Source organism: Mercenaria mercenaria, chromosome 16 (assembly GCF_021730395.1).
Source record: "Mercenaria mercenaria strain notata chromosome 16, MADL_Memer_1, whole genome shotgun sequence".
In the NCBI taxonomy this organism is placed as follows: Eukaryota; Metazoa; Mollusca; class Bivalvia; order Venerida; family Veneridae; genus Mercenaria; species Mercenaria mercenaria.
In genome coordinates this window covers 38,132,356-38,146,381 of record NC_069376.1, presented here as the reverse complement: position 1 = coordinate 38,146,381, position 14,026 = coordinate 38,132,356, and the positions used below count along the sequence as shown (strand labels likewise).

General features: G+C 33.8%; 1 protein-coding gene across 1 annotated transcript in view; it reads right to left on the bottom strand.

Moving 5' to 3' along the window:
• LOC123540582 (lamin-1-like) overlaps positions 1 to 14,026 on the bottom strand; it is a 53,274-nt gene that overhangs the window by 15,729 nt on the left and 23,519 nt on the right. Inside the window, exons 3-5 of the mRNA XM_053526762.1 lie at positions 11,975 to 12,133; positions 8,602 to 9,748; positions 7,718 to 7,810 (exon numbers count right to left, since the gene is read on the bottom strand). Of these exons, the coding sequence (XP_053382737.1) occupies positions 7,718 to 7,810; positions 8,602 to 9,748; positions 11,975 to 12,133 (1,399 nt within the window). The remainder of the gene's footprint in view (positions 1 to 7,717; positions 7,811 to 8,601; positions 9,749 to 11,974; positions 12,134 to 14,026) is intronic.

The following is a 14,026-nucleotide window of genomic DNA, read 5'->3' as shown; positions in this document are numbered from 1 at the left end:
AAAGTAGAAGATGCATTTAAGTTCACAAATGATCTCGGTACTCAGTTAGAAATTTGCTGCGTCAACTGATATTTAAAGTGGAATGCGCCCCAATTTTTTTTTTGCCGAATATTGTCATGAAATTTATACTGTACAAAATTCAGGATATATGCGATTGAGTTCCGGTTTTACTTTTTCGCCATATTGTTCGTGATGTTTGCTATTGTGTCAGAAACATGGTCCCTGACGTCACTTTTCGTGCAATACTACTCAATGGTATAAAATTCAGTGAAATGAAATTGACGCTTAGGACGTCAGTGACGATTTTGTGACGTCAGAACGGAAAAAATCATATAAAGTTTTGCTAAAAATTTTGCCTTAAAATTCAGTTGATTAAAAATCGGCTCGATAAAAATACGTATAATTTTGGTATGTTGTTTCGCAATGTGTGTACATCTAGTAGACACATAAATACTTAGGGGTCACCGACTTTAATGTTTCGCAATATAACATAACTTTACCCTCATCCCCACATGGTTTGTGGCTATATGACGTTAGAGTAAAAAAGAATGTGTTTCAAGTTACACAACTCACGTTCTTGTTAAAAACGAGATGTATTTATTATAAGAAATGTTCACGATATATTCGATCTCAACTTAGATGCCATGTACTAGTGAAAGGAACACCTTTGACAAAATGTATATCTTGTACAATTGCCCGTAAGTATTTGACCTGACACTCATCAATCGTCGCTAATATGTTCGGACGTTTTCGTTACTTTACGCAATATATTTTATCCTGAAAAGATCTATAACTGCACAAATAACCTTTATAGTTAACCGTCTGACTTCCACGCACGTTACAACGGGCACGAAATTACCGCAGACCATTTTTTAAATTCAATATAATGAAGTGTTACCGTATTTGCTTTTATTCTTACAAAGTCTGTTGCAACGATTTTCACGAATTCTAATTGTTTTCTCTTGTTGTATCTATTTTCGGGAGTAATTTGTCTTTTTATCTAAGATACCTTTAAAGATTTTATTTGACACTTACTACAAAATATCATGAATACAAGTATATTTATTTTAATAAATGAACCATAAAAATAAATAGATAAGTGTATTAATTTTTCGTCCTGTAAAATTTGGAGATAAAATTTGAAAAAAAAAGATGTTAGACTGAGGACTACAACCAACAGCTCCGAGATTGATAGCTAATCATTTTGTCCCCGCAGCTACTTGCACATGCGACATTTTTTAAATCATAAAGAATACTTACGCAGTAATTATTTCTATCGAGGGCCCGGTCAATACTTATGGACAATATATCCACTTTTTTCTATCCATTTGTCATTCCTACTGATGGTTTCAAAATGCAAAATCGAAGCTTGAAGAATAGATGTCTTTTCTGTTACTAATCTTCTCAGTCTAATGCAAAATGCTAACTTAGCTTTCTAAATAAGCTAATATGTGGTCAGTTGATGATTTGATTTCGTGAAAAAAGATACTTAAACATGTTTTAAAAATGTAGAAGTTTCGTTCATATGTAATTTTATGATCGAGGTTTTGCCTGATTTTACCAGAAATATTTATTGACGCATGTCGGACTGTTGCTCCATTTCACATGTATAATCAGCACTAAAACAATATTTATATATTTATATAATATCAAATTCTATATCTGATATGAAATCAATATTTTACACGGATTAATTTATCGTGAATCATGAGACAAATTCTACCAATTTAGACATCAATCTCCACATCTAATTCGTGCGAGATTACGAGTTGAGAAAAGAGTCTATTCTATACGCATAATGCTGAGCAATTGGTATGATAATTTTTTATATCCTTAGTAAACGACTAGCGATCAAGTCCCGACCTTCCGCACGAGAGGGACTAAGAGACAAAGACAGTGAGGTCATAGTAAGGCAGAGTAGCTAGTCCAGCGAACAGACTTTATTCTTTAAAAAGAGATCTTCAGATGACTATTATTGCAGCTGGTCAGATGCAAAGAATTTATTCTTGAGACAGTGTCTTTTATTACAATCAAGCACAACTGCTGGTCCGATGCAAATAATTTATTTCTTGGCGGGAACCTCCTGATCAAGTGCAGTTGCAAGCTCTTAATAATGAATACTAGAAAATATTTCATAAAACCCTCACTAGTTGCAGCGTTTCAGATTTAAGAAGTACGGAAAAAGTAAAAGCCATATCTGTTTCTCCGGATGCTCTGGGTATATAGATGTAGAAATGTAGTTTCGTGTTCACAATCTAAACACCTGAATTTAAATAATTTTAAGCCATATCAAGGAATCAACACACATGATGCATGTTGATTAACCAATGATCAAAAGTCTTTTCGATAATGTGAAATGTCGTTTACATAATTTACACCCTTTATCAAATAGCTCATTAAGATATTTCATATATACAATTGTTCCTTTCGAAACAGGTCCGTAATCACCTGAATGTTATTACATGTTTTAAAACAATCGACTTTTTCTTTTCATGAACAATGCGGATGAATTATCAAAGAACAAGCAGTTCTTATTCAACCTGTATCTACTCACAATGAGTGTAAATTAAATTATATAAGATTGTGGTTACATCACAAGCTGGGTCAGGCAGAGTTCATCTTAGATATGAGACACATTAAATTTGTATTTGTTTCTGATTCATGTATATTCATAGATTGGCATTAAACAGAAAATAAATCTACCAAAAAAAAAAAAAGAAACGCAACCATCAGACATTTCAAGGCTTTGATTTTGTTAAAGGTCAATCTACATACTATAAATGAGTCGATAACCATCAGCAAATAGCTTCAATACAAATATATAACAAGTTTGTTTTTTAAACAAATCTGTTCATTTGGCGCTATTACACAACATTTTAGTAATAATAAATAATAATAAATTTCATCTTTTAATGCCTGAAAAAAATTAATAATTTACTTTGTTGACAAGTAATGCTACGCTTTGTATTATATACCGAATAAAATGTAAAAAGTAGGGGTTGATATACCGCAACCACTACATTAGTACATATACTTATTCGGGAAATCTTAAGTACTTATCCTTTATAAAGGAACAGCACCCTAATGTTTACAATAAAGGAATGAAAATGAATAAATAATTACAAAAACAATAAGATACTTTGCATCTTAATGTCAGTTGGTCAAACCTTACGTCCGTTTTTCATTTCTGGGTTATTTGCATAATGAGAGACCTATTCTTTGCTAGTAGGGTAGAAACGATGAAAGTATTGCAAAAGCTGATACGACCGCAAAGTTTACATCAAAAGGGAAACAGATCCAGCAATATAAGTCTTTATTCAAGATGACAGCTATTTCAATTGAACAAATCCAAAATTATTATATACATGTATATGAGTTAATGCCACCAAAGTTTCCATATTTTGATGACTTTAATTCTCTTCTATGCTAGCTTAATTCTTTTAGTAGTCATTATGTACGTAGTAATTAAATCACCTAAGCTTTAAGTTTGTTAAACTGCCAACAAATGAGATTATTTAGTTACACAGACTTTTCAAATTAAGATTGCCACCAATTTCCAATTTTCCAAAACACTGCCTTAGAATAATAAAGTGTATGTTTAAATGCAAATTGCATTTTTTTCTGTCACAATTCAGCTAAGTATTTACGGCCTCTATTTAAAGGACAAAGCCCTATCTGATTGCAGAAACGGAAATGAGCATATACAATACTAGTATTAAACATATTAAAGCAATTTATTTACATATACATTGATGTATCTTTTGGTGGTACTTGAACGTTTATCTGTTTTGTTTGAAATAGAAATGTTCAGATATATCACAATGCCAAATCCCTTCAATATCCTACAACAAAAACCTTTCAATGCGTATGCCTCTGAAATAGTGCCAAAATAACGAATACAAGTATAGTCATTTATTTGCTTGACATTATGAACAGTAGTACAGAGCTTCACAGGTATAATTGAGAAAATCCTGGAATCAAAAAATGGGTTATCGTATTTGTTTGTTGTTTGATCGTATGAGTAATACGAACTGGTATTGTTGTAATGAATATTTAAAGTAACGTATGTTTCAATCCATTTTAGGATGTAGCTTAATGATATTACTTTCCATACCTCATGTTCTTATTTCAGTGTAAATGAGATGTGGAACCAAAATTTGTAGTCCTGTTTGGCGCCATATAACCTATACTGTGTTGGTGCGCCGTAAAACCCAAATAAATAAATAAATAAATAAATAAGGATATTACTACAGAATAAAGCACTTAACTAAAAAGATGTTTTACAAATATGTCATAAAGACATCACTGCACCACTGACGAGTTCCAAACAAACGGTGCAGACTCTGTATGTACAAATGCATCTATGCATGTATAATGAACTAATTCTGATACTGATATCAAAAGGTGACTTTTCGCAACCTCTCACATCAAATTTTAGAGTATATTTCTGTCATATGGTGTACATTGATGTTATAATGTGTCCTCTAATGTAGTTCTGAAACATACGTAACCGAATTTAGATAAAGGTAGTTACTAGATTTAATATTTTAAACACAGTTCCATACCGTGGTAATCTATATGTAACAGTTGAAATACACCATCTTTTGAATGAACTAGTTTATTTGTACTTGTTAATAGTTTCAAAAGTAGAATATTGAATTTAGTAAGAACTCAGAATTGACAAAAATGATACCACAACTACAACATGAACAAGGAGTCTCATCTGTCTTTTCGTTAAGGAAATGTAATATGATTACGTAGTTCAGTAATTCCGTCCCATAGTATAAGTGATATTTGAAATCCCTATGGTCAAGGTAACAGAACTATTTGATAAAACATGTTTTTCCAAAAGTGACATTTGTTTCACAACCCTACTGTATATATGTATGATATTCCATAAGTTCAAAATGTACCGTGTTTATTTACATAAGGAATTACATCAGCAGCTTTGAACATATAATGCATATGAACCGATAATTTCAGTAATGAATACAATCTCATCTTCCATAACTATTATGACAACAAATTGAAAATATTAAAACCTCTGTCTTGAAACCACCACAGTCCATCGAAACCCAAAACAATATCCTAGCTTTAATGATACTTAATGTTCTCAGTACTCTTGGTAACGTATGTTTCATAATCTATGTTTTCATCTTTGTAATGTTGTAAAAACTGACTGAGTAGGTACTTCGTCATGCCAATAAGCATAATTTATGCAATAGCCTGGAATAATAATATACAAAAATTAAATAGGTGGCCTTTAAAACATAGGTAACGTACATATGATTCTTAGATACCCTCGTATTCTGTATTTCTTTTGAATGAAAGTAAAAAATCTTCAGACTGCGCGCATACTGTAACTAAGTCTTAGACTACTGTTAATTATCAAAATGCTATCTATATTTAAAGCAAAAGCCATAAAAATGCTAATCTATGCTATCTTTACGGTGACGCTGAAAGAGTTATCATTGTTTTACTATAGTTTATCGACATCCTATTATTGAGAATAGTAACAGGGTTAAGTTCATCGCAGTTATAACGGTCATATGTGCATGTTCAGTAAACATAGTTCATTAAAATCCAAAGCATACAAATGCAATTGTTGGAGTGTTTTCAATGTTTCTAATTCTTCAAGGTGAGAAATTTGAGTAGCGACCGTTACGTACATGTATGTTACATTTTAGAGTATCTTTATCAACTTCAAAGTCAGAATTATACAAGTAAGCTTACTTCGACATCTAAAATAGAAGGAAGCTATTTGTACCCCAAAGTTTTCTGAATGAAACACAAATAGGATCGATGTACTGAGAAACAGCATGTGATTTATATGTACTACATTTGTATGCACGTTGTCTATAACGTAAACTGACTGCAAAGTATTATATATTCTCATGAAAACATATATAATTGTGAATTTTTACACAATTATTTGATAATGTTTTTATTGTGACATACAGTAATTTTGATAACTTTTTGAGTTATAAAAAATAGCGAAAATTCAGCTCGGCTGGATGGGGTATTTTAACCCCTAAATTTTGGTAGAGATCGTCAAATTTTGGAATAAATTGTTACAGAGGGACTTTAATTCATTTAGAACAGTTACATAAGCAAAATGCTAATATATGAAACTCAGTATTGACACAATCTACTAAAACTTTTTGTGTAGCCAATAATACTTTCAAAGAGAGAGAATTCCGCAAGGTTTATTCAAATGAGTATAAGTTTTGTTTAACATACGGTAGAAAGCGACATCCGGTCTTAAACAATCCCGGAATTACTGTATTAATGGCTGAAATGGATGAACCTTTGCCTAATTTCTGGGTTACGAAATTGAAAAACTAGAGGACTTACAGAAACTGGCCCACAGACTATTACACACTACAATTAGAACTCGAAAACATACTTAATCATAGCACTGAGAGGACTGACGGTTGACAGCTTCTGTTTTTGGGCATGAACAGTTAGCTAAAGTTTGGTGATTCTAGTTAAACTACTTTTGATTAATAAGCATTTTCAACCTTTCTTTTACCAAATCAAGGGGTAAAACTCTGCTTTTACTCTGTCAAAGGGGATAAAATGATATATGAGCAAAGCTCGTGTGCTTATTGAAAATTTTGTGAGGTTTGGTTAATTTTGCTCAAAATCTTTTTTGAATTATAAGCATTTTTTTCAACAAATCAATGGTAAACACCCTGCTTTTACTAGAACAAGGGGAATAACAGCAAAGGTCATGGACTAACTGATAGTTATGTGTTGTTTGGAGATTCTAGTTATAACAAGAGCTTGTAGAACACTTGCATGAACTAACTGACAAGGAACAGAAATGTTTTGGTCACTGCTTACTGGACATTTAACGTATTGATCTTAAATCAATTATCATGGGTCATTTACGAGTCTTAAATGACCTCCGTATCAAATGTGATCTTAGACCAAAGCATAACCTAGTTTTCTTGTAAAAAAGTTCTATTGTCAATGTGACATTGACCTTTGACCTACTGAACTCAAAACCAATAGGGGTCATTTGCTGGTCATGACAAATCTCCCGATCTCATGATCCTAGGCTCAAGCGTTCTCCAGTTATCATCCGGAAACTGATTTGTCTAAAGACCGACCATCATTCATCATCAAACATTAATATTTACAATATACCCCTCCTCCTTCGAATGAGGGCAACTAAATTTCAAATCAGAAGATGCCCATGTCTCCCTAGTCCCCCAATGCATAGTCGTAATAGGCAAGAAGTCAATAGAGGATAGGAGCGAAAGACAAAGAGACACTTATGTTTAGCTGCAATAGAGATCATCTACTTGGCATGTCCAATCATCCTGTGAAGTTACAAAATTCTGGGTCAAATGGTTCTTAAGTAAACCGTGTTCCATGTTCAGGTCCATGTGACCTTGATCTTTGATCGAGTTAGTCCAAAATCAACAGGGGTCATCAACTCTGCATGTCCAATAATCCTATGAAGTGTCAACATTCTGAGTCAACTGATTCTCGAGTTATTGATCCAGAAAGAGTTTTTTTCCATCTTCATTATTAAACAGTTGAGCATAAGATCAGAGACAGGTTAACGAAATTGTTCAGCAGAACAAATATATAAATACATTTAGTAAGTCGTAAATGTAATAAAATCACACATTTGCTTCCGACTGGACAAGTGGACACTCAAAGTGTATGGTAAACTACATGATACTACATGATGGAGTTATATTACCTTTCTTTCTTTTCCTGTATGTAGGTCCGGTAAACATTCTAATTATTCTTTGAAGTAAACTTGGCGTCTCACCTCCCTCTGCCATTGGCCTTCCTGGAAGAAAAGTTTAATATTAGAAGAAAGTGTCACACCAGTTAGTGATGATTTTGAGGGCACAGTCAAGATGTATATATTGTAATCATTACGCGATCTGCCAACCAAGCTAGTCACCAAAATAGTGTAAAGAACTTTCTAACGTAGTTTTCAGCGGACTATTAGAAACTATTTGTTGGACGCTAAATGTTTGTTTACACAGTATATACTCTTGGCTTGTGTTCCACATAAATCATAACGTTAGTCTAAAAGTTTAGTTTAGCAACTGTACAATTTACACTAATAACCATAATATTATTATCCATTGGTCTTAAGTCAGTAACCGCACCTGTTATATTAGTAAACATATGCCGTATACCTGTAGCAACATATTTTAATTAGTTATCATGGGTCTTATGTAAGTATAACCACAAAATGTATATTAATTAACATAAGACTTAAGGCTGTAACCACACGTATAGCATTAGAAACTATATGTCTTATGTCAGTAACCACACATTTAATATTAGTACAAAATGTAACCGAAATTCCTTTAATAGTAACCACACCCAATACATTAGTATCCGTAAAGTTTATGCCAGAAACCAAAACTTTAACATAAGTAACCATAGGTCTTAGGTAAGCATTCACACCTTTTATTTTAGTATTCATAGCACTAATAGTAGAATCCACACCATTTTTATAAGAAATAGAAGGTCTTGTGTCAGTCACCACACATTTATATGTTTACCAACTATATGTTAGACATAGAATCAAGATGCCGAAATGATGTTCTAAAGAAATAAACTTACCTTCTCTAAACTTGTTGTAATTCTCTTCTTTGTTTGCTGTTGTTGATACCTCAATCTTCTTTAATGCTTCATCTGTTTTTGCAGAAATCTTTGTCATTCCAGCTTCGGCTTTGGCTTCCAACTTGTAAACCCCTTTACCAGTAGATTCTTCTATCTGTTTCACTCCAGCTTCGGCTTCGACTTCTAACTTCTTAACCCCTTTATCAGTAGATTCTTCTATCTGTTTCTCTCCAGCTTCGGCTTTGACTTCCAACTTGTTAACCCCTTTATCAGTAGATTCTTCTATCTGTTTCTCTCCAACTTCGGCTTTGACTTCTAGCTTGTTAACCCCTTTATCAGTAGATTCTTCTATCTGTTTCACTCCAGCTTCGGCTTTGACTTCCAACTTGCTAACCCCTTTATCAGTAGAGTCTTCTATCTGTTTCTCTCCAACTTCGGCTTTGACTTCTAGCTTGTTAACCCCTTTATCAGTAGATTCTTCTATCTGTTTCACTCCAGCTTCGGCTTTGGCTTCCAACTTGTAATCCCTTTTTTCAGTAGATTCTTCTATCTGTTTCACTCCAGCTTCGGCTTCGACTTCTAACTTGTTAACCCCTTTATCAATAGATTCTTCTATCTGTTTCTCTCCAGCTTCGGCTTTGGCTTCCAACTTGTAAACCCTTTTATCAGTAGATTCTTCTATCTGTTTCACTCCAGCTTCGGCTTCGACTTCTAACTTGTTAACCCCTTTATCAGTAGATTCTTCTATCTGTTTCTCTCCAACTTCGGCTTTAACTTCTAACTTGTTAACCCCTTTATCAGTAGATTCTTCTATCTGTTTCTCTCCAGCTTCGGCTTTGACTTCCAACTTGTTAACCCCTTTATCAGCCTCTGCTTGTACTTTTTTAAGCGATTCCTTTGTTTGCTTTTCTATTACATCAATTGCAGATTTTAATGCATTATCTAGTTCAGCGATTGATATTTTTCCTTGATTGCCAATAGCCTTAACAGACTTGTTCGTGACATTGATCAGTTCTAGTTTTTTCTTTTCAGCTTCCTTCATGTATTCATTCATTTCAGTCTTGATTTTGTCTTGGACTGCCTTGGCAATATCATCCAGCACTTTTCGGATATCGTCTTTACCAATGACCAAAGTATCGTTTTGAAGCTGGAATATAATACTAGACCGTAAGAAATTGAAGAAATATATATCAAGAAAATTTCAATAAGCAGTTAAGGTATGGTTTGCTTATTTGCTATTTCTAGTGCTCATAAATACTTAGAGATGTATAAGACCCTAGTTTGTATTTGAAAGTAGAGCGTAAACCCAAGGTCCATATCTCTAAAACTTAGATCATTCTTACAGGTAAACGGTCATTTTAGAGACTGTCCATAAATAACCTTGAGCAATCTTAGTTTTATTTGGCATTAATGTTAGCCTCAATGACACAGAGTGTCATGAACAAATGCAATTCCCATATCTTTAAATAAAGGTCAAGATAGCACTCAGGGTTCAAAGGTTATATAAGATTTTAGGCCATACTTTTGACATGAACCTTTGTTTGGCGAATATAATACATCAATAAAGAAACATAGTTAAATTTCTTTTTATCATTACTTCGCTTTGTTGTTACTTTAAATAGCTTAATTTCTAACCTTTTCACCGTAGGGAAGATCCTACATCGCTTTTCTGTAGTACAACATGTGTGTTACTTCCAAGTTTTATTTGTATTTTGACCTATGTCTACTTGGTACGGATTTTTTGGTGAACTTAGAATTATCATTTTTCTCGAATTACTTCCTTTGTTGTTACTACAGATTTAAACTGCTTATATTGTTACTTTTATTGGCAATAGGGGAAACCGAGATCACACTTCTGTGATACAAAATATATATAAGCTACAAATTTTAGGTGTTAAATAAGTGCTTTTGTGGAACTATTTTATAGAATTACTTCCCTTTGTTGTTAGTATAAATAGCTTATATTGTTACTATTTTACACTTTTCTTTGGTAAAATATGGATGTAACTTCCAGTCTTTACGTGCATTTTAACGTATCTCTACCTGGTATGAATTTATGAGGACTAAAAAAGTGTGGACTTACTTCTCTTTGTTGTTACCGTAAACAGCTCATTTTCAAAACTTTGACCTGGCCCCGTGTTCACAAAATATTTTCAGTCTCAGCTGAGTTTGATAATGAAACTTAATTTCTCATTTATATCTAAATAGCATGTTTAAGACTAAATTTTAAGTTAATAACTATTTTAAAGTGATTATTCAGTATTGATGGTCTTCCTCATTTGAAATTTAACCTTGAGGTTTTGGTAAAACTGATATTAAAATTTCAGACTCAAACTCAGCTGAAATCGAAAAATATTTTGTGAACATGGGGCCTGGTTGTTAGAATTTGGTTTAATAATATTAGACTCAGTATAAAATCTACGTAAAGTTTGATAAGCAGTTACTATGGGCCAATGTCTTTACATTGGCTCTCTGTGCGTGCTTGCGTGCGTGCGTGTGTGTGATTGGGTTTAACGTCTTTTATCAACAATGTTTCAGTGATACAAACGGCGGTGTCTACTTGTAGCAGTGAGCACAATGCCCATCTCACTGGAATATCATGCCGGAGACACGTGGCATGATACCCCACCTAGTCACATTATACCGACACGAGACTGACTAGTCCTAGCACTATCCTCTTAATGTTGAGCCCCAAGCGAGGAAGCTACTAGCACCATATTTTACATCTTAGGTATGACGTGGCCGGGGATCGAGTCCACGACCTCCCGCACTAGAACAGTTATGGCTCTAGACTGAAAAGTTCCTACTACTTATGGCTCTAGACTGAAAAGTTCCAACCGTAGTAGTTTGTTTTTGTCAAAATCGGTCTAAATGATGCTTTTCAACATTCCCATAATATGTCGTTAAAATCAAACAAATACTTCTTGAAAAAATATTTTGAAAACTTTTAGTTTACAGTATACATAATTTATTTTAGGTCGATTGTGAAGGAAGTTCTACAACTTATATTAATCACTCTCGACACCTCATTCCTGATGGAATCCATCGCCACAAGGATATGAGAGAAGAAAAGCCGGTTTCCCTTTTAAGGCTGAGCCATAAGCAAAGACCCTACTGGTACCATTTTCACGTCTTTTGTATGACGCGGCCGCAGATCGAACACACGACCTCCCACACTCGAAGCGGACGTTCTACCACTAGGCTATCGAGGCGGTTTGAACACTTTTATTTTCGCCCGACTGACTATAATTTCAGTATATGTTATCACACTCGGGTAGGCATAATGCTTGTGTTGTTTTGTTTCTATGAAACCGTTTATGAGACTAAGAATATGGAAATTTATTTTTTACCTAAAATCTATAATACCGCTAACCTGTAATAATTTTGTTTTAGCATTCTGCGCATCGGTATTAGCAGACAAATATGCAGGATCTGACAGCAGACTCTGTAAGACACTAAAACACTGTTGTAGATCGGTATCTTCCAACTCTAATTTCGGACAATGTCGAACTACTTTGCTTACATCTCTACCCTGAAAACACATGCCACAAAACTGTTTCAGAATCTGAATTACAGTACACTATACAAACCTTACATTCAGCCAGTTTCAGTTTCCACATATAAATTCATAAGATTTATTTTTGTATGTTTCTTTAACTAGTCATTTTTGTTCTTTGATGGAGACTGCAACATGTTCACCAGCTGGCTAAAAGCAAATAACTGATAAGAGGTATCGCTCACTTATTTCAACCGTAAAATAGTTCGTGAAATCACGAGCTAGCATATAATATAGCTGAAATTAAAATAAAATCAAATATCATTTTCGGGAAAAACTTAATAATGTGTAAAAATATTACTTGGACATTTTCCAGCAGTATTTTGAAATTGATAAGTTTCACATAATCTTACTTTTATTGACGTAAGTTTGATATTTCAATTGATGTACAGAAAACAGACATATAAAATGAACATGTGTTTATCAACACTACATGTCTGCTAATACCCCAGTCACACATACGGATCAGATAGCTACGTCTAGCCAAGGATAGAAACGTAGTAATCCGTATCGATTCGTACCTGAGCCGTACCTTAAAGTAGTAACCCGTATCAATCCGTACTAGCCCGTACGGCTCAAGTACGGATCGATACGGATTACTACGTTTCTATCCGTAGCTAAACGTAGCTATCCGCGCCGTATGTGTGACTGTGGTATTAAAGTACTTTATAAACCATGTTAACAGCTATTGAACGTATTTTATTTTGTAGTTGTAATCAGAGTGATGATAGCTACTGAAACCTTCAAAATAGGTTTGTAATTTGAAAAACATGTTTGAAGTATTATTTAATATGAGATACTCAGTGTATACTGCATTACGTATAATGCACTCTGCATTACGAGTTACATTTCCCTTTATGCCTTATTTTGACATTATAGATAGTCAACATGATATCTAAATTAACGATTACTTCTCTACCGCTAGGGTAAATCGAATAAGCCTGTATGATAAGAAATTGTTCTCAGTCTTAAAGCCACCTGATCTTGACCTTTGACATAACCTACAAATAAATTCTATTTCGGTCACACCATCGTATGAAGTTTTATAGCTGAATTCTCAAACATTCTCATGATCAGAAATAGTTTTCGAAATAAACGTCACCGTGACTTTGATATTGCACCTTCTGAAAAAACAAAGCACAAAGAGTCATCTGACGACCTAAGGCAGTTATATATCTGATTATTGCAGTATCAGATACTCTTCAGTTTGTTTTTTTATCTTAAATCATCTTTAGTCTCAATATTTGACAAACTAACCCCACACAACACTAAAAGATCACTCTTTATCTTCTAACAATGATTTTAGGATCATGGCGTCCATTCAATATCTTTGTTATAGATTTCAACTTCAGCCGGTGCTAGAGGGCGTGAAGGGATTCGCTCTTTCCATTACCTCTAATGAACAGACTCAATCAACCGAGTCTGCTATTATTTTGCTTGGTTGCATTCTGTGCGTCTAAAGGATCTTATTTTACGTTTCAAATAGAGTGCGAAATATCGTCTTGCCATGGCTAAAGCTTGTGCCAAGTTACAGGAATACGTTGTTGAAAGGTGAAAGCACTGAAAGTTATTGATCTGACAAGAATGACCTTGATCTTTTTACATCTAAATGTGACAGTTTCCTTTTGATTTGTGATAATGGTCTTGAATTCGACATACATATCTAGTCATGCTGTGGCGAATTTTCGTGACATGTAATTTGACTTTCAATTAATGCATGGGGAAATTATTGACAGGTCCAGAAAATGACGAAAGTTTTGGTCTCTAAGAATGAATAGACCTTTGTGCTAAGGTCAGGAATCTAGCGCAAAACACGTCATCTTATTATGAGGAGTAGCTGTGTCAAATTATATGAAAAGGCCTTTAATG